At 49.5% G+C, this 24397-nt stretch overlaps 1 protein-coding gene and 1 long non-coding RNA gene across 9 annotated transcripts; one reads left to right on the plus strand and one right to left on the minus strand.

Annotated features, from left to right (window-relative positions):
• Window positions 1-30: 30 nt before the first annotated feature.
• Window positions 31-22421, plus strand: Bcl6 (BCL6 transcription repressor). Of its 8 annotated transcripts, none has more exons than XM_021255811.2 (11): window positions 7969-8132; window positions 8882-9141; window positions 10307-10345; window positions 11155-11326; window positions 12897-13118; window positions 14698-15669; window positions 16192-16376; window positions 17718-17885; window positions 18959-19089; window positions 19190-19327; window positions 21218-22421. In XM_021255811.2, exons 4-11 carry the CDS (start codon window positions 11166-11168, stop codon window positions 21359-21361), a joined length of 2121 nt encoding a protein of 706 aa, XP_021111470.1. In that variant the 5' UTR covers window positions 7969-8132; window positions 8882-9141; window positions 10307-10345; window positions 11155-11165; the 3' UTR covers window positions 21362-22421. The 8 variants fall into 8 exon arrangements, with proteins under 8 accessions (XP_004834859.1, XP_087042841.1, XP_087042840.1 ...); XM_004834799.4 differs by lacking the exon at window positions 7969-8132 and adding an exon at window positions 8165-8344; XM_004834802.4 differs by lacking the exons at window positions 7969-8132; window positions 8882-9141 and adding an exon at window positions 31-181.
• LOC106009376 (uncharacterized) lies at window positions 8271-15533 on the minus strand. Its single transcript, XR_001183443.3, has 4 exons — window positions 15345-15533; window positions 12294-12401; window positions 11176-11334; window positions 8271-8457 (listed from the first exon to the last, which is right to left on the minus strand). It is a non-coding gene; the product is annotated as an uncharacterized LOC106009376 (long non-coding RNA).
• Window positions 22422-24397: the final 1976 nt, after the last annotated feature.

A 24397-nucleotide genomic window follows, 5' to 3' on the forward strand; every position in this document is an offset into this window, starting at 1 on the left:
GAGGAATTTTATGGGCCAAGGAAGGTAAAAACTGCGGGGAGCTGACACAGAGTCCTCCCCTGCTACGTAGCAGTGGTAAAGTCTGCAGCTCAAATTCCGAGAATTGAGCTCTGTTGATTCTTAGAACTGGGGTTCTTAGAAGTGGTGATGCAAGAAGTTTCTAGGAAAGGCCGGACACCAGGTGATTATTGCTGTTGCTGCCGCCGCCGCTGCCGCTGCCGTCGCCGCCGTTGCCGCTGCTGTCGCCGCCGCTGCTCATGATCATTATTTTACCTTTTAATTCTTTTTTTTTCCGCTTTTGCCAAATGCTTTGGCTCCAAGTTTCCTATATGTATCTATTGATATAAATGTATATATTTATTTATTCTAGCTGTCAGGTGTTAAAATAAATGCCGAAGATTAGTCCCACGTCTCTCCCACTCTAGGACATAGATTTATATATATTTATTAGTATTATTTTTGTTGTCTTTGAGTGAATCGGCCGGTTTGGGGAGGCTTTTGCCACCCTCCCTTAGATTGTTTTGGTTTTTGAAAAGGAGGTGGAGGAGAGAAGGAGGGGAGTTAGAGGGCGGCCGGAGCGGAGAGGACGAGGCAGTGTTTAAGGGGTGATCCGGGCCAGTCTGGGGGCTGTCTGGCCTCGGACCGCGGAGAGGACGCGCGCTCGCTTTCTGCTGCTGCTTGCGTATGGCTTGCGATCGCGCTGGATTCGTGCGGCTGTTCTTTCCCTCTCTGCTCGCTTGCAAACCGCCTTCCTTGCTCCCCGGCTGCCGTCTCCCCTTTCCTCCCTCCCTTCTCTCCCGGCCTCTCCTTCCTTCCCTGATCCGGTCCTCCTGGGCAACTCCGCGAGGCTGCCCGCTCAATTGCTGGCTCGCCGGGGTGGCTCCCTTCCCCCGGCCTTGGTCCCTTAGATTCCCTGTCTTCCAGCCGAGCTGAGATTTGGAAGGAAAAATGCAACCGAGCTCCGCTGGTGTTTTTTGTTTGTTTGTTTGTTTGTTTGTTTGTTTCCTTTTTGGTCATAAACCCAGATGAAGTACTGTGTCTACTCTTTTCCTTTCAGAGCCGTGATCTTCCTAAATGAGAGACGAATGTTTTTGGTGTTCCCTTCCTTTTGTGTTTTGGGGAGGTTTTTAGCTTGGATGGGGGGAGTGTTGAATACTTTTTGAAAATGATTCTTTCTTCGTTGTAGTCGAGGGATTCTGGGCGCCCCGCACGCTCCCTCTGCCTAACCCATGCAGAGAGGCTGGTGGCGGGACAGGGATTTGGGGGTGTGGGGGCGGGAAAGGGGTGCGCGGCTGCACCTGCGGCGCCTTTCGGCTTGCAGGGACCCGGGGAACCTTGACAGGACAGCCCAGGAGAGGGAGAAGCTGGCGGGATTGCTGGCAGCGGCGGTGTTTGTATTTTGGGCGCTGCGTGACCGTGTTGGCTCTCCGTGGTTGTTCCCTCCCTTTCCTAAATTTTATTTTATTTTTCCCATGGTGCAAGGTCTGTTAAAAAAAAAAAAAAAAAAGGCAAACTGTGGGCCTGAGAATAGCGGACTCCAGGCTTCGGATTCTCAGGGTCCTTGCACCGGGCGAAGGGAAAGACAAACAGAGCCCCAAGCCGCGGGGCCTTACTGTACAAGACCCGGGAGGAGAGAAGGGGACTGGGTGGCTCAGACTGGGGGACCCGGCGCGGGAGGAGTGGGTGAGGGAAAGGGAGAGCCCTGCGAGTGATTTTGCAAAAGAGGAAAAGAAAAGATTGCGAGGTTGGTTGGATTTGCAACCTGTAGCTCCCCTCGAGGGAGTAGAAGTGGGGGAAGGCAGCGGCGGCGGCGGCCCAGGGCGGGAGTGGGTAGCGAGTTGGAGCTTCTGAAATCGGCTGCGCTGGAGCCGGGGGGAGCGAGGGGCCACTCCAGTCCCGGAGGTAGTGACCTAGGTACTGTAAATGTCTTGGAGAACGATGGGCCTCGTTACCTTTATGCTAGCATGTTATTGGAACGCTGGCGAAAGAAAAATGGAACTCGTGTTGCAATAATGAGTTTTAAAACTCCCCCATGGAAAACAAGAACATAACCCAACAGATTTTTGTAAAAAGATCTTCTATGTTGTGCCCCCTACCACAAAGGATAAGACTTAGTGGTGGGCATAGTGGAGATCCTGACAGTTGAGCTGGGAGGATGACCCCAGACCTGGTGTTGAAAGCTGTCTGACCACCTCCCAGACCCGTCATCTCTCCTAGGAAAGCCATGTCATCTTTTATGGTGGTTGTCGTTGTCGTTGTTGTTGTTGTTGTGTTTCAATCAGTTTATAGTTTCCAGGAGGGAAATCCTATGATGCTTTACTTCACAAAAAATTCTAAGTGAATGTCAGTAGGTAGGTTTTTTCACTGTCCAGAAAAGAAAGAAAAGTGGAGCAGGAGAGACGAAACCAGAGAAAGGGCTGTTTAGAAATACAGTTTGTGGCTCTGAGTAATGCCACTGGCTTCCTCTACAGAGACAGCCAGTTTCCCTTTTTCTTTGCAAGGTGTGTGCGGTTTTCATAAATAATAGGAGAGGCAGGGAGGGAGGGAGGGAAGGAGGGAGGGAGAGAGAGAGAGAGAGAAAGAGGGAGAGAGAATGAATCTGTCAAGAGACAGGTATCTATTTTGCTCACTATTTACTACCAAGAGCCTTTGGCACTGAAACAGAACCTCGTAAATCTGCAGCCCAAATTGAAGTTCATCTGGCCTTCGTCCACATGCTATTCCTGGAGGTAGCAAATATGAGCTCAAAAGAGCAAGGTGAAATCCCATTTTTGCTTTAAAATATATGCTGTTTTTCAAAAAAAGAAGAAATGCTGTTTGTCTCTAGGGGAGGAGGAAATGGAGAGAGAGCACCAGGAGTTGGATATTCTCTTGCTAAAATAACTATAATTGAGTCTTTAGGCCAAAATAGAAACCTGTAGATGGGAACCCCCCCCCACAAGTTTATAAATAGAAGTTTCTAGTATCCTATTTGGAAGACTTTCCAATACTGTAGGCTTGAGCACTGGCTGATTTTAAGATTCTGTTGATAGTGACAATAAAGCCAGATGCTGTTCTGTAAAATAGGTGATTTAAAGGAGGAGACAGCCAGACAAAGCAGGAATTCTCCAATTGTCTTTTCTTCTCTTGCTCAGTTTTGAAGGGTTTTGTAATCTCTAATGCTTTCTTGAAAAGACTGTCTAATTTATTCTGGGTTTGGTGGACAGGGATGGAACTCTTCAATTCTTGAGCTGTCATTTGCTGAGTCCTTGAAGAGTTCTTGAGTTGAGTAAATGGTAGCCATGACTAGATGTCAAAATCCTTCCTTCCCTCTATCTCCTGCTGAGTAGCCACACTCACAACCCACTTTGCTGTGCAAAAAACCATTAGGAGTTTCAGAGGAGGTGGTGCGGCAGCGCCACCCCTCGGTGAGTGAAACTATTGGAAAAAGTTAAATATTTGAAAAATAACTGTGTAATGACCTTAATGAGACATTTTTCCCCCGGGGAAAATTTTTTTCTTAAATCTAGGGGAGATAAAACCAACTTTTAAAAGAAATACTTCGCAGTTGATCTCTCCAAGAGGGAAGAAAACGTTGCCTTCCAGCTAGGGATGGTGTCACAGTAGGCAACGCAGGTCCCATGCTTTAGGGGCAGGGGCGCAAGATGCGGTGCCCCTTGGACTTGAGTAGACAGTTCTCCAGGTCGTGGTAGCACCCTTCCCTTTGGACTTGACTTCTCTGGGCTTCTGGATACTGCCGCTGTCTGACTTTGAGATAAGGAGGAATGTTTTGGTGTCTAAAAAAAAAAAAAAGTCCTGGCTGGAAGTGCAGTAATTTCACCTTCCGCGGTGGTGGGGGTCAGGTCTGTGGACGGCATACAGCGCATGGCCTGCACCTCCCTGGGAGTCAGGAGAGCGCAGTGCGTGCCGGGTTTTCCTGCACTGCGCAACAAGTGGGCCCGCGCGTGCTGCGCAGGGGCCGAGCAGTCGGGTTCTCCGCGCCCCCGCGGAAGCCGGAGCTGATGCCGCTGCCAACCCTCCCGGCCTGAGCCCGAGCCAGCGGCCTCCGCAAGACCCTCCCGGTCCTGCAGCCCTGCGCCGTGGCGGGCGCAGTCAGTCCGGGTGGGACTCGGTTCTTGCCCCCCCTCCCCGGCCCGCGCTGCTTTCTTCCGTGGGGACCAAGAGTTCATTCCCGACTTTTTTTTTCTTCTTTTGCCAGCCAACCAATGTCTGGCAAAAAATCTCCTCTCATACCTTCCAGTGCTGTTGTTCTGCTTTTTGAAGACAAGTGCACGCTTTCTCTTACCTCTACCTTCAGCTCTTGAGAGGAAAAACAACAAAAAATCCCGTAAAATACATGAAGGCAGCTCCAGATACTGCGTTGTGGTTGCCAGAGACCAGAGACGTGAGCACCGGGAAGAAGGGACTGCTATCCACTAAAGTAAATGTTTTCAAGCTTTGGTTTGGGAAGCAACCCCGCCCCCACCCCAACACAGAAGATGAAAAAAGCTGGGGTTCGGGTGCGGAGGCTCTGGCCAGGCGTTGATTCTCGGACGGACTGAGTCTGCCACCTAGTGGTGGGTCGTGGTCAAGATCCCGGTCTGGGGTGGGCCGGATCTTTTCACCTCTGGGTCTCCCCTTCTACTCATCAGACTTTGGGATGGCATCCAACCACCAAAGTTTGGACGAGACGGATGAAAATTTGAAAGGTCCTGGATGCCTGCCCCCGCACGCAGTTGCTCAGCAATCCCCAGCTGTCTCAGCTAAGAGAAACAACAGCCCTCTTTGAGAATATCTTGTACCTGTCGCCGTGCCCCCAGCCTTAGGATAGTGGTCGAAGGATGCCATCCAAAGCCCAGGGTCTTTAGGACTTAAACTCTTTTGCAGTTGAGGAAACAGGAACGATTAGGGGGCATGTTAGTGCTGCTAGTGCCCTAGCCAGAACCAGGTTATAAACTTGCAAATGACTTATGGCCAAACGCGAGTTTATATCTGCTCCTTTAAGTCTCCAAGAGAAAGAAGCAGCAGTCCTAGCTCCGATTTTTAACCTCTTAGGTTACCATAGTGACCAGTGCATACTGGAAAAGAGCTCCAAGCAGTTTTGGAGAAATTTGTTTAGAAAGATTAGCCCAAGATTTTTGGTAACAGACATGAAAGGCTTACGGTGGTGCTGAGGAGTGGGGTGTCTCCAAGCTCCGAGGTGCCTAAGAGTTGTGGCAGGGCATAACACTGATCCTGAGCCTCACATTTGGTTCCGAAAATTCCCTCTGTCCTGTGCTCAGGGGCCTGACGAGAAGCCTAGTGTGGGCATCTATTGTGTGAGCGGAGCAGCAGGAGCGTCACATGGATAGGCAGAGGATAATCCTCCAGAATTTGTGCCACATCTCAGTAAAGTTTTCATACTCAGAGCTCTTTGCAGACGGCAGACGCGCGTCCGCGTGCTGGCGACCTCTAGCGGCGGCCGGCGCGCTCACCCGGCAGGGATGCAGCGCTCTCGGCGCCCCAGTCCGCCGGAATCCAGTTCTGCCTCTCCCACTGCGGGAGCTGTCGGAGGACGTCAGAGAAATGCGCCTCTGTCCGTGTTGGAAACAAATTTGGGGACGCGTTTGAAGTGCGGTGAGGTTGACTCATCGCTTTCCAAGGACAATTAGTGCCTTCCATCTTCATTAACGTGAATTAAGACTTTGCCTGATTTCGGTCCAGATCAGATTTTAAAAGGCATTGTTTGCTTGGGGAGATCATGCCTCTCTCCTCCCCCGCCAGCCTTTTTTGCAGAAGCCGAGCCCAGTCCAATCCGCAAGGCCCGGAGAGAAGTGTCTGGGGATGTTGTTTTCTGGCAGTGTCTTCCGGCCTTCTGGGCGTCCGGGGATCGTCCCTTCGCTGGTCCTCCTCAGATCTGTGTGATAAAACACATTCCTCTATTTTATTGCATTTCCTAGAAGCTTACAGGCTTGCGAGAGCAGCGCTGTTGACAGGATCCGTGATAGAAATGAAAGTCAGGACACGATGTCCTCGAACACCTCGGTTACCCAAGGCAGTTGCTGAGGCCATCGTGCTATCAAACGCGTTTTATCTACTGTCGCCTCCTCCAGCCTCTAGCCAAAAGCACGAAGAGTGTCCCCTTTCCACCCCGCGGGCTGGCCCTCACCCTCACCGCCAGAGCGGGGTGCCGGACCCTAGGACGGCCCGGCAGGCGCCCGGATGGATGCCCGTTCACTGCGGCAGCCCCAGCCTTGTTAAAAGTCCTGCCCCTGCCCCTGAGGAGTGCTTTGGTTTCAGATGCCCCTTCGGACTTCTCAGCGAGATTTCGGAGTTATTAGATTGCACCTATAATCGGATGGCCGGCCTGAAGAGAGAGGAGAGGGGGAAGGGGTAAAGCCGTTCTCCAAATCGGGAGACTGCCGCCAAACTAGGTCAATGAGGAGCAGGGGCGGGGCGAAAGGGGAATTGCGGGTTTCAGGCCTTGATGCACGGCTCTCTCTAGTGTTAGGCAGTGGTAAAAACACACTTAGGTTTGCGCTCCCCAACCGCGGGTTGCCTAATTTACAATAAGTGCCTTTTACTTCATTTTAACTGCCCCGAGTGTCACCCCTGTCCCGTATTAGAATCTCAGCCTCCTTTTCCGCCTTTATCCTACCGGGAGGAGGGATGAGAAAGCCACAAAACAGCATTTCGTGGCCCGAAGCCCCAGCCTTTGAGAACAAACCCTGACCCCGCCTCCGCTGCAGAAGGGGTGCGCGGCGCCGTGCGTGCGTCACCCCCTAGTTTTAGGACTGGACTGAGGCCTCTGAAGCTGAGACTGTCCCGCTCTTAGACCCCCCACCCCCACCCCCCCATCGTCTCCTGGAGCTGGGAATTGGCACTCAGGAGTTTCATTCCTGGGAAAGGCCGTGTAACTTCGGAGCGCGCCAGTGCGCACGCGCGCGCGCTGGGGTCGGCGCCCCGGCCCCTCCCGAGTCAGAACCCTATCTCTACGGTTTCCAGGAAATAGGATTCAGAAATACCGAGACCTGGCCAGGTTCCGCCTGGTAGCTCGGATTCTAAAGACTTTGGGCGGAAACCGAGCCGATCTGGGTTCTCCGGTTTTGCCGACGTAGGCGGAAGGGGCTTTCGGTTTAGTTTTGCTCCGACTCGGCCGCGTTGCACGGGACGGAGAGCTGAGCCTCAGGAATTCCAGCTCTGACCTTGACGTCTAGCCTAACCCATCGCCTTGAAGAGCGAGGGAGAGGGTAGCAAAGGATGAGAGAGGAGAGAGGAGAGAGGAGGGAGAGGAGGCACCCGGCAAACCCAGAGTTGGGCAACCCGGTCCTTGACTGAGCCTCGGATCGCATCCAAACTCCGGGGTTCTATATTAGGCTCTGCTACTAACTCTGACTTCCCCGTCTATAAATTGCTTGTGTGTGCGCCTGAGGGGAGGGGAGCGCACTAGGTGAACCCGGAGCCCCGATCCTGGCCCTCGCGGGCCGAGTGATCGAGGGGAAAGGGGACCAAATTCCCCGAGAGCCTGCCCTCTCCCGGTGAACCCCCGGGGCCCGCGCCGCGGCAGGCAGCGGTCCTGGCTGCCGTCGGGCCGCCGGCTTCCTGGAAAGTTGCTTCTCGCTGGAGCGGGCGCTAGGCAGAGAGTGTTCTGTGAAATCCGCTGAGCCGAGATCGACTCCGTTCCGGGAATGAGAGGGCTGTGCCGTCCCCCTCACTGCCCCTGCCTTGACGGCGTCGGGGAGGGGGGCACACAATGTTAGCTGCCGGAGTGCAGGACAACCTTTATTTGAGGGCAGCTAAATTAAGGGCTGCCACGGTCGTACCACCCGGCCTTCGCCGCGCCTTCGGGGGCTGTGAGGCGGCTGGGCTGCGGTGCCTGCGGTGCCCGCCGAGCGCCCGGGGGTGGGCGGTGCCTGGAAGACAGGTACGGTGCGTTGGGGTGGGCGAATCTGCGCGCTGCGTCCGGGCCGTGGCCGTGAGGAGCGAGCAGGCGCAGAGCGCTGCCTGGTCCCAGCCCAGGGGAGGAGGGAGGAGAAGGACGGCTTGCTTGCTCGTAGTCTCGCCTCTCTGCTCTGGCCTCGCTCCTTTCCACTTCTGCTGTTTTCTCTCTTTGCCTATTTTGGAGAGGCGGGGAGACTCCCCTTTTTCTTCTCCCGTGAGGAGCTCCTTTAATGGTATATACCCAAGGAAAGCTCGATGGAGGAGGAAAGGGTGTGGAACTCCACTAGACCGCTTTAGCTCTTCCTTGGTGGGGGCGGGGGAGTCGTGTCCAAGCCTGACCACTGCAGTTTGTAGTTCCGGGGATGGCTCTTTTCTCGTGGTGGTTGTTTCTATGGGCTGAGTCTTGTGTGTGGCATCGGTGTGGCTGCTGCCCGGAGACAACGAGGTTTGTCTTAGAGGATTGGCTTTGAAATCTTGGGTGAAGTTTATTCCCAGTTTCCTCTACAGTAAACCGGGGCTGTTATCAAGATACAGTCACGGGTGAGAAAGGCCAGTGATCTGTAAAAGAAAAAGCCCAAACCAAATTCCAGGGGTGCTTCCACATCTGCAACACCTAAAGGGAATTTACAAAGTCGTGAACTTCATAAGGATGCAGCCCACTGTGCTGCATTTCCTTTTGTTCAGGCCAAGCAAAGGCTTAAAGTGAAAAACCCAAGTCTGAGCTAGCAGTGGACACGGGGGAACTGTTTTGTTTGTTTCAATCGGCATCTGGAATGAGTCATTGCCACTTGTCATGGTGAAATGGCAAATCTCGGCTTCCTGTGGTTCCCAAAGTCTGGGACTGGAAATCCACAAAACAGCTGGCGGTTGAAAGCTGTTTGAAGGACAGCCCGAGTATTCCAGAAATGTTTGAGGACCTCTTCCATGAAGGAAGAGGAATTGCTAAATAAACTTCATGTGTCTTCAACTTTCTTTTTCCAAGGAGATGACCGAGGAACTCTGGCTAGGACCACGTTAGTGTCTCTCTCTTTGCCCATCTTGAGTTAGGATGGGGAGAGGAGGAAATAGCTTCTTTTTCTGTCCTCTGCCTTCCTGTGTGTCCTTCCCCCATCCTGATTCACTCACATACACACCCTAACCTTGAAGCCCATGAGATTGAGTGACTGGCATTTGGAACCACAGAGAAATGTTGGTGTGTCTGGTTACAGACTCAAGGAAACCTCATTTTAGAGTGTACACTGGGTAAGACTCAGCATCCTGGAATGGAGCAAAGTATCTGTGTGGGGGAAGGAACTTAAAAATGAGATTCACCCACCTCAGGGTGCTGCCTTGTGTGTTCCACAGCACGTAGGCCAATTTGGATAGAGGACAGGAATTTGAGCTAGGAGACCTAGGGCCCCGCCGTCAACCATCTACAGGACCCGACATGACCTCGCTGGCCTCAGGCCCTTTTCCCAGGAAAATAGCTCTAAAGAGCTATGCTTTTTCAAATGGGGCAAGAGAGTTCCGATATGATATGGTTTTCCTTTACAGCTCACATTCGATCATAAACGGGAGTCTTACACCTATGCCTTGCATGCTTTTTGTTTTGGAGAAACCAATTTGAAAAGAGTACACATTTCATTAAATCTCTTTAAGGTTTAGTGCTCCCCGGCCAGTTAGTTCTCAGCTAAACCGCACAGTTAAATCTTTCACCAGGAGGCAGAAGCACAAACTGGGAAGCTGTAGCACTCTGACTGGTCATAGACCCGGGAGGGAAGGGAGAGGAAACTCTGAAAAAGAGGGCAAAGATACCCCGGGAATGTGAAGACATGCCATCCCAGGTTGTATTCTGTAGACTCTGTATTCTGTCTTCAAGTGTTCCAGAGAGTCAGGAAATACTGCCTACTTGTTTGTCCTAGGCAAGCTACTTGAACCCCTGGGTCAGTTTCGTCACTAGTGAAATAAGGACGAAGATACTGAGTCTATCAGCCTTGTAGAATCATTCTAAGACTCGAAAGATAACATTTTAGCAGGTTTTGAGTAGTGTCCAGTGTTTTTAACCTCTGAAGGATCATTATCATTGATATTGAAAGGAATACTTTTCTTATTGTTTCTTTCCCAGAAACTCAAGTGGCCTTTGGATGGTATAAACATTTTACCTTGAGAAAGGAAATCTGTATGTCCATGTAATTAATGTGCGCAATAGTATTGCCAGTACTCTGGGTGAAGACATTAATATCACATAGCTTTGGGTGCTTGTTGTTTCTGTAAGAGCAGAACTGGAATATGTTTGCTAGCTTGTGGTGAAACCGCACCAGCTGGCAGGCTGCAACTATCAAAGCAAAACGAAATACGTGTGTCTTAAAATAAGACTATAGTGGACAATCTTACATTCATTAAATCAATTTCTGTTTCTTCTTTGCAGTTTTTAAGCAAAGTTTTGCACTGTGAAGCAAGGCATTGGGTAAGTAGATGTAATTATATGCTTTAAAATTTTGTGGACAAACTGTTCCTTTTTAATTTTGCTAATGCATGCATTTCTGTGAACTTTGACATCTTTTGTTTGAAGAGACAAAGATAAACAAGTCCCTCTATATTTCTTCCAGCCCTGTCCCCTTTTCCCTGCACACTATTTTAACACTGTTTTATGCTCAGTTATTCCCTGACTCATTTCTTTATTCAGACTAACTTTGCTGCTACCATGCCTTAAGGATGTACTGGTGCCAGGTATTTCAAGTACAAAGCAAAACAACTCTGCAGCCCCAATGACGGAGAGAGTCGGAGTGTGGCTGGGATAATGAAATTAGATTTCGATGAAAATAGCTATAATTTTGGGGGGAGAACCTACTATAGTCTAGGCATCTATCTCTAACTTTTAAAACAACAAGTATAGCTATAACCAAACCAAAGCCTGGAAAGAGTAAATAACCTGGCCCAAGCCACGCAGCTGGCCAAAGGCAGAGCTAGCCTGGTAGCCCTCAAAATGAAGTTTCTCTCCATCGAAGCACACTCACTGGCTCTCGGTGCTTGGCAGAGTATTTAGTATGTGGGAAAAACATTCCACAGAATCTTTCCCTTCCCCTTTCCCCAACAGAGCTCCCTATATTTTATAGCTCTGAAAAGTAATACCCAGAGATAGGTTATGAGTTTTTCAACAATCAAACACACGTGACCTGAATTGCTGCCATACCTTATCAGGCTAAGCTACCTGCCTGGTCCCCCTGGTAAGGACAGTTCCTGAGGACTAATAGGATTTTGACTTCTTTTGTTCAGGTGAAGACAAGATGGCCTCACCGGCTGACAGCTGTATCCAGTTCACCCGCCATGCCAGTGATGTTCTTCTCAACCTTAATCGCCTCCGGAGCCGCGACATCTTGACTGATGTTGTCATTGTGGTTGGCCGTGAACAGTTTAGAGCGCATAAGACAGTGCTTATGGCCTGCAGGTGAGGGTCTGCAAAGGAAGGAAGGGTAACTACTAACACGAGAACAAAGGTGCTGGCAGCCAGTGAGTGGAACAGGCAGGCCTTCTACTACGTCTGGGGTGATGTCCCTCTGTCTCCAGATCGAAGCCCACCATGGTCTGGCTTTGTAACTCCCAGGAAGCTAATGACTGAATACACTTTTAGAAAGGAAAAGAGTTTCTATTCTGTGGGCAGGACAGGGGAAGAGATCATAGACCGCCTCAAGAAAGAATGTGTTTGGGACAAACAGGGAGAATGACTTCAGTTGGCCAGTAAAAAAAAAAAAGAAAGAAAGAAAAAAGAAAAAAAGAATCTTGAACTAGAGTAAGCACATTAATCTGAGATTTCTTGCTCTTTCATGCTGTAACTATATATATTTTATACTGTAACTGTATCTCCATGGGTGTTCAGAATACATTAGGAGTTAGAGAAAGTTAATTTTTCATATTTGACAAGTCGTTCAAGTTTTCAGAGCAACATTATGTTAAATCGTCTCCCTACACCTTCCTGGTAGCTTTCTTTGCTGTAGGTGCACTATATCTCCGTTTTACAGATGACAAAAGCAAGGTACAGGTAGAATGATGTAGATCAAGAGATCCCTATTGTGGTTGAAAAACTTATCCAACTTTTATGAATACTTTCTTTTAAGTAATGGAGAGAATGGAGGATTGCAGGGATATAAAAATAATAGCTAATGTTTGGCGAGTGCTCAGTTCGGCCCAGGCATCCTTCTATCCCTGTAACATTTTCATTATTGCCACAAGCCTGTAAGGCAGGCGCTATTATTCCTGCTTATCTGCAGGTAAGGAAACCAAGATGCAGAGAAGTTAAGGGTCTTAGCCAGGGTTGTACAGCTATTTATTGGTGAAAGTCCACCTCATCTTAGTAACCCATCTAGAAGGGGTACAGATGAGAGGACGACCTAGAATTTTAGCTTTCAGTTCAGTACCTTCTTCAGCTGAGTACCAGGTGTCTCCACTCGAAAGCTTGGTACCTGGCTTGAGGTTTCTACTGGAATCTGCTGGGAATAATTGACCTTCTTCTGATTGTCTGTGGACTTGGAGAAAAGTGGTAAAGTGTAGTTCTAGGCATTTTATTTATTTGACATCTATATCCAACTGACTCCTAAAAAATAGATTTTTTAAAATGAAAGATAATGCAGTACAACAAGAAGGGAAATACTTACACCAAAGATACAGACTAAGAATAGTTACTGCGAATGTGTACTAAATTTAACTCTGCCAATCCACGCAGTGAAGACTAAAATGAAAACAAGCTCTGTGACTTTGAGCCTATTACTTAGCCTCTGAGATCTTAGTTGTCCCACACAAAAAGGCAGAGAGCGGTAGCGCCCACCTTACAGGAACACAGGATAATGACATACGCAAAAGACTTACGGAATTCCTGGCATTTGGTATGTGCTCCATAAATGCAAGTTACTACTAATTGCTGTGAAAGTGCTGCAGTGAAGCCCTGGGACACGAACTGAGTAGCTATGGATGATCACAGATTTACCATGTCCACAAGAGCGGATCATGTGTTTGTTTTACAGCGGCCTGTTCTACAGCATTTTCACAGACCAGCTGAAGTGCAACCTCAGTGTGATCAATCTGGATCCCGAGATCAACCCCGAGGGGTTCTGCATCCTCCTGGACTTCATGTACACATCTCGGCTCAACCTGCGGGAAGGCAACATCATGGCTGTAATGGCTACCGCTATGTACCTGCAGATGGAGCACGTCGTGGACACTTGCCGGAAGTTTATCAAGGCCAGGTAAGCTGCCACCTAGGCAGAAGCCTTGATACCTCTTGCATGTGCAAAAACACAGTTCTCCATGCTATGCCACAGCCTACATTCCACTATTATTGCACACTTCTGCCCTTCTTAACTCTTGCCTTCTAGGCAGACTTAACTCCCCCACAGCTGTCGAGATATGTCCTGTGCATTGCCCCCTTTGTTCCCTTCAAATCATTTAATATGCCTTTTCTTCTCTTCCATCCTGCAAGACCAAGGTTGGATACTTGCTCCTCCATGTTTTTCTGATTACCACTTTTCCTCTGTCAGCTCTCCCTCTGTGGTCTGAAGCACTCTGCTTGTTCTTACACCGTTTTTCTCTTTTACTATCTGCATATATATTTTAGTTCTCATTTAGATTTCTGTCACAACTATTTATACACGTACCTTAGTCCTTAGTTCCCTACCACACTCTGGGGCTGCCTTACTCATCTTTTACGTCCCAGCTGCTACTTAGGGAGGACACATAGGGAATTAAATTGGGTTCACTGGGTCCAAGCTCCTACCCAAGGGAAGGTAAGACATAATCCTCGTTGGAAGGTGAGGAACCTCAAGTACAAAGAAGTGAAGAGCTTTGCTGAGTGGAACAGAGATTGGGGGCTTAATTTCTTCTGAACCATTTGACCCAGCTGCCCTGGGGAGCGTGCACCCTTACTCCACAGAAGGGTTTTCCAGCCTAGTTTGATCTGAGTCCAGAACTCAGTGTTCCCAGGGATGCACAGCGCCCTTGGAGAGTCGGAAAGCTCCTCTTTGTCGCAGGTTAAAATCTGCCTCCCTTAACTTTTGCTCCCCCGTTCTAGCTCTGTTAACTGTGAGCCTGTTGAGCTGGCCTATTTTTTCCCCCACATAATAATGTCCCTTCAAGTGTCTACACGCAGAGTCTTTTGTCTCCTGTGGATGATAATGGTAGTGAGGTCATTGTGGCTGTCATTTATGGGTACTTTCTACAGGTCAGGCCTGTGCTGAGAATGGTTAAGTAACACGCTCCGGGTCCCACAGCTACTAAATAGCACAGGAGGGTTTGCAGACCAGGGCTTCTTGCACTGGCATTTCCTGCCTGTTCTCCATCATAAACTTCCCCACAAAGCTGTCTAACATATGGGGCAGGTTCTTTCTTTAATAGGGAACTAGTTTGTTTATGACCCTCTGAAAGTATACTGTGTAAATTCTTCCCTCCTTGTTTCTATGTGTGTAAAATTCCTGCCTTTCCTTCCTTGCAGGATTTTGCACGCATGAACTGAGTAAGATAAGGGGTCTGAAAGCCCTTGAATTCTGTAACATCAGAAGAGTTACAGGTTCACAGACATGAGCATAGATGTACCTTAAACTCAAAAACCATGTCTCATCAGCACAGATTGGATAACTTACTCCCTTCCCTAGGCCTCAGTTCCCCCCCACTGTAGGGTAGATGTTTGTGTCTTCTATTTGCGTTTCCTAGTCCAGAGCCACATCCCCTACTTCTCCCTGACTCAGGCACAGATGTGATTACACAACAGTGTCAGTGGGAGGTCATTTGCTTAATGGTGCTGATTTTGTGCCCGGTGTTTTTCTCCCACAGTGAAGCCGAGATGGTTTCTGCCATCAAGCCTTCTCGTGAAGAGTTCCTGAACAGCCGGATGCTGATGCCCCAAGACATCATGGCCTATCGGGGTCGGGAAGTGGTGGAGAACAGCCTGCCACTGAGGAACCCCACTGGGTGTGAGGGCAGAGCTTTTGCTCCCAGCCTGTATGGTGGCCTGTCCACACCACCAGCCTCCTACGCCATGTACAGCCACCTCCCAGTCAGCCCCTTCCTCTTTTCTGATGAGGAGCTTCGAGATGCTCGGATGCCTGTGGCCAACCCCTTCCCCAAGGAGCGTGCCCTCCCCTGCGATAGTGCCAGGCCAGTCCCTAGTGAGTACAGCCGGCCGGCGCTGGAGGCGTCCCCCAGCATGTGCCACAGCAGCCTCTACTCGCCCAAGGAGGCAGTGCCAGAGGAGGCACGAGGCGACGTGCACTACAGTGTGGCTGAGGGCCCCAAGCCTGCTGCCCCCTCGGCCCGGAATGCCCCATACTTTTCCTGTGACAAGGCCAGCAAAGAAGAAGAGAGACCCTCTTCAGAGGATGAGATTGGTCTGCATTTTGAGCCCCCCAGTGCACCCCTGAACCGGAAGGGCCTGGTCAGTCCCCAGAGCCCGCAGAAATCCGACTGCCAGCCCAACTCACCCACGGAGTCCTGCAGCAGCAAGAATGCCTGTATCCTTCAGGCCTCTGGTTCCCCTCCAGCCAAGAGTCCCACTGACCCCAAAGCCTGCAACTGGAAGAAATACAAGTTCATTGTGCTCAACAGTCTCAACCAGAATGCCAAGCCAGAGGGGCCTGAGCAGGCTGAGCTGGGCCACCTCTCCCCGAGAGCCTACACTGCCCCATCTGTCTGCCAGCCACCCATGGAGCCTGAGAACCTTGACCTCCAGTCCCCAACCAAGCTCAGTGCCAGCGGGGAAGACTCCACCATCCCCCAAGCCAGCCGGCTCAATAACATCGTGAACAGGTGACTTCACAGGCTGGTAGGGACTGAGCTCAGCAATTACCCAGGCAGAGGTCTGGGCTTAGAGCTTGTGATGGGTACAGGGACTGCGTGTGTTCTTCTGCCTAAAACACTGAGCCTCCTGAAGCAGTGCAATCAGTGCCTACCGGATGAATTAGCCTAAGTAAGGAAGTATGTTACACTTAAGTATGTTTTTACAGCAAGAGATCATTCCCTTCTGTGGTATAAGAGCCTTCCACAAATTCCAAAGGCACTTCCTGTGGTCTTGATAATGACCAGGGATCTTCCTGCTTCCCTTATCCTGAGCGAGGTGTTGGCTGCAGTACCTCGGTGAAGAAACTGGGCCCAAGAGAAGGGTTTGGGCCCAGTTTGACCCTGCAGATGCTATTTGGAGGCAGGCTGGAGGGTGGCTGGGAGCCCCAGGGCCTTGGGCTTGCCTGACGCAGAGAGGGAAGGGTGCAGGGAGGAGAGGTGGGTGGGCTCACCCTGCCGGGGTGCTGAGGCTGTCTTCCCTCCTGCCCGCAGGTCCCTGACAGGCTCTCCGCGCAGCAGCAGTGAGGGCCACTCGCCGCTCTACCTGCACCCCCCCAAGTGCACGTCCTGCGGCTCTCAGTCCCCACAGCACGCAGAGATGTGCCTCCACACTGCCGGCCCCACGTTCCCCGAGGAGATGGGAGAGACGCAGTCCGAGTACTCGGATTCCAGCTGCGGTGAGTCCCTTTCCCCCACCTCTGCTTGTCGGGGAGAAGGAAACGCCCGGGGTTTTGTGTTTCCATTTTATATGTGTTGCTTTCCCTAACCGGGAGAAGTGCTGGAATAGAAATCCGTTGGCACATAACATCCCCAGTGGGTGACCCTGCTCCTCCCCTCTCAGGAAATGGTTGGCCAGAGCCGGGGATGGGGCATTGGAGTGACTCTGGTGTGATCAAAACAAAAGAAAAAGCAGAGGCAGCTGGGAAGCTGGCTCTTGCTTCCAGAGCTTGCCCTGTCTGCCATGCTAGGCTCTGGGTTCTCTGAGGAGAAGCATCTGACCTCAGTCCTTCCGGCATTCTCTGCGGGTCCTAGTGAGTCCCTCGGGTGCAGGAGGCAGCTGAGTGAAGTTAGTTGAACCAAATGGTTAAATTAATGGTTCTGGACAGTTGGTGGTCCTCAGTTTGGGTTTAACTCTTCTCCCACACTGGCTGTTGCGTTATGGCCCAGTCAGACATCATCAGGGTTAATTCACCATGGCATGCCATTTTCAAATATTTCTAGCAAGAAAAAATAGAAATCAGTTGCTTATTCAGAGAGATTTGGCCCCAGATTACAGATCTTCAGTCGGGGGGGGGGGCAGGGACTGTCCCCTTCTGTCCCCCAGCCTTGTGCCTTGCTCTGCATTCCAGTTCCTTTTTCTCTGAGCCTCTTTTTACTTCCACTGTCATCTTTAGTCTCCCAGTGTCACAGAAGTGTTTTGGAGACATAAAATCCAGATAGGTGTAAGGATGACCGTGGAGTCTTCCTCATTGACTCCTACTTCAGTGACCTCAGAGTACACCAGGATTTGACCTATACCTCACATCCCCGTAATGCTTTGTGTTTTATTTTGTGCTACATAATATGTTCCTGTGAGGCAGGCAGGGGAGGGATTTATTACTCTGACTTTGGAGACAGAGAGCCCAGAGAGGCTCAGAGAAGTCAAGGGCCTTGGCCCAGAGCTTCTGAGTTGGAAGGTGAACAAACTCTGCGCTGATAAGAAAAGTGAGCTCTCAGAGGTCCTGGGAGAAGGAAAAGCTGTTGAGCCTCCGGCAAACTGGCATAGGCCATCTGAACATCATTGGTTTGCACTGCTCTTCTCGGCCTTAATGTTCAGGCTGCCTCCTTTCTCCTCCATGCATGAGAATCTTAATGCTAAGAAAAATATAAAATTCCATTGGCCCTTTTCTCTGAGAGCCCATGAGCATTAGTTGGGAGCTCTGGGGCTCTGCTTGGCACTAGGGCAGCTCCAGGGGAAGGAGCCTTATGACCTCCCTCCTTACCTCATACTGAAGTGGTGTCCCTCTGCCCCCCGACAGAGAACGGGGCCTTCTTCTGCAATGAATGTGACTGCCGCTTCTCTGAGGAAGCCTCGCTCAAGAGGCACACGCTGCAGACCCACAGTGACAAACCCTACAAGTGTGACCGCTGCCAGGCCTCCTTCCGCTACAAGGGCAACCTCGCCAGCCACAAGACCGTCCACACGGGTATGGCCCGCTCCATCTGAGTGCTCCAGGGTCCTTAGGGGAGGATGCCAGAGCTTCCTAGAGCCAGCAGCATGGGGCCTTGGGCCTGCTTGGGTAAGGCAGGGAGCAGGCCCGGCCCTGGCCCAAATGAGAGGCTCAGACCTGTCCCATTTTGCTGAGGGCATTGTCCACTCCCCATAGTCTGTCTTTCCTCTGAGATTCTGTCCTGCTTCTCTGCCTTTGCTGGGGTCAGAAGGGTTATTCCCGTCGTACAGGAGAAGAAACTGAGGCCGACAGAGACTAAGTGGTGTGCTTTTGGAAAGCCAGGAAAAAGTGAAAGTCCCTTTAATGTCTTCCAGGGACTTGTTTCGTATCAATTCACATTCCTTACCCAGTAACTCCTTACCACCTGATTGCTGTCCACAGTTTACTGTCTTCGATCTTTCAGGGGTCTCCTCATCCCAGAAACTTTCCATAGAGGAAGGCTCAGGTCTCTGGTTGGTTTCCTCTGCCTGAGCCTCTCCTCAGACCCAGAGCCCACCCCACTTGCAAATGGAATACAGCTGTAGTCGCCACAGGCAGAAAAGCACGTTTGTTCTGAAAGGGAGAAACTAGAGCAGGCTGAGTGCATCTCCCTGCTGAGTGAGTGGGCTGTGGCATCAGTCTTATCCCATGGAGGGGGCAGAAGAGCCTTCCCAGTCATCGGAATTCACCTCGCACATCCAGAGAGGGACACTGAGGCCCAGAGAAAGGCAGTATCTTGCCCAAGTCCTGCAGGCAGGTGACCCTGGTGACGGCACCGGTTCTGAAGCCCGGGATCCCTGGAGTCTGCCCCCTCTCATCCCATGCCCAGCCTCATTCCTCCCCATCGTGCCACTGCTTATTCCTTGGGCCTGGTCCCCTGCAGGTGGGGCCAGTATGTGTGTGAGGAAGGTGGCCAGCCAGGAGCAGATGCCTGGACTGTCTGCTGTCAGACATCTCCTAAGAGGAAGAAAAGCGCAGGCAGCCTCAGAGGGTGGGAGTTTGCCTGAAATCCATCAGAGACCTTTCCTGTTGACATGCCTTTCCTTTTTCCTCTATTTTTTTGATAATAGGTGAGAAACCCTACCGTTGCAACATCTGTGGGGCCCAGTTTAACCGGCCAGCCAACCTGAAAACCCACACTCGGATTCACTCTGGAGAGAAGCCCTATAAATGCGAAACCTGCGGAGCCAGATTCGTGCAGGTGAGCGGAGCAGCGTGGTGAACGGGCCTGGGGGCTCTGCCAGTGAGCGGGCGGAGGGTCTGCAGCCCAGCAGAGCCTTCCATGCTGTGTTCCTCCGTAGGTGGCCCACCTCCGGGCCCATGTGCTCATCCACACCGGGGAGAAGCCCTATCCCTGTGAAATCTGTGGGACCCGCTTCCGGCACCTTCAGACTCTGAAGAGCCACTTGCGAATCCACACGGGAGAGAAACCTTACCACGTACGTAAGCCTCATGCGGCTGGCCGGGGAGCGGGGGCCTGGGGCAGCAGCAGGACTGTTGGCTCCAATCTCAGGCACACAGTGAGGTTTGGGGGACCAGGATGGGCCGGGGGCTGATTATCAAACAGCCTGCTTGACTTCAGCCTAGGTCTCGTTAATGCAGAGGCACTGGCTTTAGGAGAGCAGTCCAGTCAGGGTTGCACAGATTGAGAGGCCGTGCATTCATTCATTCCACAAATACTTACTGGGTGCCTACAGCACAGCTGTACCCTGAGTGAGAGGTACATTGGAGAGCAGCTGAAGTGTTTGAAAAGGAACTGCCTTACAGCGGAGAATCGGGAAAATGTGATGTTATTAAGAGAAAAACAGAAAAAAACAGAGAAAGGCAACTTTAAGCAAGTAGAGAGGGCCAGCTGTAGAGCATAGTGCTATAACCAGGCCATTGGAACTGTGTCCGACAGCAGAAATTATGGCCTGCAGGTTAGCTTTTTAATATTCTATGAGCTAAAAGTGAGTTTTAATATAAAAAATAGCATTTTGTGAGATTATCTATTATATGCAATTTAAATTTCAGTGAACATAAATATTACAGGAATACAGCCACACCGATTTGTTTACATATTGTCTGTGGCTGCTTTCACATAACTGTAGGTGGGAATGAGCACAAGAATAGTGAGTGAATGGTTCACCCACATCTCAGAGGTTACCCTGCAAAATCTAGTTGTTCACTTATTTATAAGGCTTTGAGTGAATATCTGCTTGCTTGCTGTTTGTTCTTGGGCGAATTATTTATCCTTGTAGTGCCTTAATGTCCTCATTTATAAAATGAACCTGAAAATAGTACTTCCCTTATAGAATGGTGATATTAAGCACTTCAGGATAGCTCATGCATACAATAAGCATGCAACAAGTATCTTCTATATCGTGATTTGCTAGAATTTTAGATGCAGAAGATATCAGAGTTGAAAAATGACCTTCAGCATTTATCGACCCAGTCCTTTATAGAAGGGAGAGTCAAGACTCAGAGAAATAGCATGGTTAGAACCCAAAACAGTAGGTGGCAATACAAACAACGGACCAGGGTCTCCTAATACCAGGGCTCTTTACTCACTGACTTGCCCATTTTATTTATTAATTTTCTAAATCTATTTCTCTTTTTACCTTAAAACATATTCTGCATCTGAATATAGTTTACAAAACCTAATATTTTAGAATAGTTTTAGATTTAGACAAAGTTTGCAAGGGTTATACAGAAAATTCCCATATTATTGACATCTTCCACATTTGATACATTTGTTACAAGTAATAAAGTAATAAAGTCCGTACTGTATTTGGATTTGCCCAGTTTTTACCTAAAAATGCCTGTTTGTGGAGCCGGGATCAAATCTGAGTCACTCCATTACATTTAGTCCAATTTACTTTTAAGTAACTTTTTCCACTAGCAGTATTACCACGCATTCATTGAATCAAAGTAAAAAGCAGCTCTACTTGCTAATGCTTTTCTGGCTTATCTAAGAGATATGTCCCAGCAAGGAATATAACCACGATAAAAATATCCTAGAGTCTAGACTATCCATGAATTCAGACTGGTCTAGTACATTTGTCTAAATGCATTCAGATTCATTGTGTACTTTTCTCCTAGGCCTAGAAAGATTGATTATAAAGTTTAGTGATAGGGCTGTTAATACGCAAGGATGGCCACGTGGCTAGGCTATAAATCTGGAATCTGAAGGAAAAAGGGATTCTTTTTATCCTAGAGAGATTCAGAAATGCCTCAGTGCTTAGGGGAATTGGCACCCGAAGAGCCTCGTGAGTCTCTCACAGGGAGACTCGCCTTCTCCGGGGCTTGGGTTGATGACAGCTAACAGTCTGCTTCTGCTGCCTCTCCAGTGCGAGAAGTGTAACCTGCATTTCCGCCACAAAAGCCAGCTGCGACTTCACCTGCGCCAGAAGCATGGCGCCATCACCAACACCAAGGTGCAATACCGTGTGTCGACCACCGACCTGCCTCCGGAGCTCCCCAAAGCCTGCTGAAGCATGGAGTGTTGACGCTTCCCTCTCCAGCCCCTTGTCAGCATCGACCCAAAGGGTACTGTGACACTTTACAGCGTTCATCCCATGATGTAGTGCCTCTTTCATCCACTAGTGCGAATCCTAGCTGGGGTGGGGTGGGGGGGTGGGACCTGGGGGCTGGGAGCTGGGGCAGCGTCCCTTCCCCACTGCCATAAAACGTTAAGAAAATAATATTGCTTCTTCTCCTATGTGTACGGCAAACCACGTCCGCAAAAAGCAAAATCATTTTATAGATCAAAACAGGGGAGTATGCACAGGTTCTGACTTGACTTAGTCTGCAGAAGGAGGAATGTATATGTTTTGTGGGAACAGATGTCTCTTTTGTATGTAAATGAGCATTCTTTTAAAAGACAGGACTTCAGTATGTTATCAAAGAGAGGGCTTTAATTTTTTTAACCAAAGGTGAAGGAATATATGGCAGAGTTGTAAATATATAAATATATATATAATATAAATATATATAAACCTAAAAAGATATATTAAAATATAAAACCGCGTTAAAGGCTCGATTTTGTATCTGCAGGCAGACACGGATCTGAGAATCTTTATTGAGAAAGAGCACTTAAGAGAATATTTTAAGTATTGCCTCTGTATAAGTAAGAAAATATTTTGTCTAAAATGCCTCAGTGTATTTGTATTTTTTTGCAAGTGAAGGTTTACAATTTACAAAGTGTGTATTAAAAAAATGCAAAGAACAAAAAAAAGCTGAAGAAGGAGAAATGTGTAATTTTGTTCTAGCTTTCAGTTTGTATATACCTGTACGATGTGTCCTCACGGTGCCTTTTTTCACGGAAGTTTTTAACGCTGGACGAGAGTGTGCCATCCCTCTTTGAAGTGTAGGCAGACACAGGGACTTGAAGTTGTCACTAACTAAACTCTCTTTGGGAGTGTTTGTCTCATCCCATTCTGCGTCATGCTTGTGTTATAACTACTCCGGAGACAGGGTTTGGCTGTGTCTAAACTGCATTACCGTGTTGTAAAATATAGCTGTATAAATATCAGAATAAAACTTTGAAAAGTTGGCTTGTCCAGAGGGTCTTTCCTGGGGGGGTGGGGGGCAAGAACGCAAGTGGTCTGGCTTCCTTGGCTCTCACTGTCACGAGAGGCACTCTGAGAGGAGGTGGTGGTGTTCCAGGGACCTTGGCCTGCACCCATTGCAGCTTTCAGGTGCTGGTCCTTCATTCAGGTCCTTTGGAGACTTTCTGAAGGCTTTCGGTGACTGGCAGACACCTGTAGCCTCAGGAGCTTTATGAATGGCCCACCAAACTCTGACCCCTGCAGAGGTGCTTTGTCCAAAGGGCCCTGAGGTACAACTCAGTCACCTCCTCCTGTGTGACTTGGCACAACCGTGTCCTTTCTGGTTCCCCCTCCCAACCTGTTCGTGAGAAGCTTGGGTTAACCAGGCCACTAATGATCCCATGACTCAGACGTAAGTTCTCAGACCGTGGCTTATTTTGGCACTGATTTGTATTTTACCTCAGAAAACCCCAAGGATCAAGTTTGATTGACAGGGCCTGGGGACAGGGAGGACAAGTTCGGTTCTGGTCACCAGCCCAGTGCAGAAAGTCTACACCCCCTTCCTGTTCCTGGGTGGCAGGAGGGAGGGGGAAGAGGCGGAGCCTTTCCTGGGCCCATGGGCCCAGCTGGACAGTGTCTTCCCTTGGCACTGGTGGTGCAACAGGCTCCAAGCACGTGCTAGGAGGCCTAGGAGAGCTGACCACCCAAAACCCCAGAGAGAGCTTCAGAAAGTCACCACCCTCTGCCAGCTGCATGGCCTTTCAGCTCAGGTTTCTTTTGAAAGTGACTTTAAAGGACTTGCAAGCTTGAGGCCTCACCTCACCCTGCTCTTTGAAAAAGGAGAAAATGATCCCTCTGCTCCCATAGAAACTTGGCAGAAGAACTTACAGAACAGACAGCTTCAGGAATGACAGTCGCCGGGCTCAGGGAGGCTGGCCCCAGGGTCCCTTTGCTGCCAGAGCACCTCTGAGCCTGTTTATGTGTCATTGCTGTTTAATAGACAGACAGGGGCTGGGAGATGCTGTGGGTGGCATTCCAAGAAAAGAGAAGATCAAAGAGTGACAGCAGCCAATGAATGATCAATAAGAAGTGAAAAGAACACATCTCAAATCAGATAACCCTGGGCAGAGGGAACTTAGACTTTTACTATAAAAGCAGACTAGAGCACAAATTTGCACAAAAACATGTGGAGACTTTGGAGGAAAGGTTTTCAAGGGCTCAGGAAGAAGTGTACATTGGACATAGGCTCTGATCGGGATGGGAGTAGAAGCAAGCAGAGCCATTTAGGAGTTGGAAGGGATGGAGTGAAAGGGATCCTTAGCCTAGAAGTCTCATCTTAGCCATGAAGGGACTGAGACAGGACAGGCAGGAGACCACCTCCTGCCACCCAGCGCTGGAGCCAGAGTGGACAGCAGGGTCCTGTCGCTTACTCCAACCCTAAGAAAGAACACACACAAATATTCTATGTCAGGAATGAGGAGACGGAGGCAAGGACTTGTCTAAAGTCACACAGCCAACAGTGTCTAGCAAGGCTGAATCCACACAACTGTTTGTTGGTAGAACTTTAACCAGTTTAGTTCAGTCATTAAGTCTTAGGTTTCTTGGGAAACATGGGTTATTTTCCCTGGAATCTGAGTTTCCATTTTTCTCTTTGTATCACTCAGAGTAAGATTAATAATAGGTTGTCTCATGTTCTACCAGAGTCATTCTTTGGAAAACACTAGGAGAACTGGAATGGGGAAGAAAAGCAGAGAGAAGCTGAGCCCTAGAGAGGGGCAGGGTCACATTAACAGCATAACAGAATGAGGCTCCCCGGGACTGGGGTGATCTCCCAGTACCAGGTTCCATGAAGGTCATCATTATTTGGGGGACTTCTCATCTTAAATTTCTCAGAGATTCCACCTCTCTTAAATCACTTTACAGTAAAGCCCCAGACTCCAACCCTCATTCTTACCTTGATGGCTTGGACTGGTCTGTGTG

This window comes from Heterocephalus glaber, unplaced genomic scaffold (genome assembly GCF_053883595.1).
Source record: "Heterocephalus glaber isolate CG9 unplaced genomic scaffold, H.glaber_assembly_v1.0 deba00001504, whole genome shotgun sequence".
Classification (NCBI taxonomy): domain Eukaryota; kingdom Metazoa; phylum Chordata; class Mammalia; order Rodentia; family Bathyergidae; genus Heterocephalus; species Heterocephalus glaber.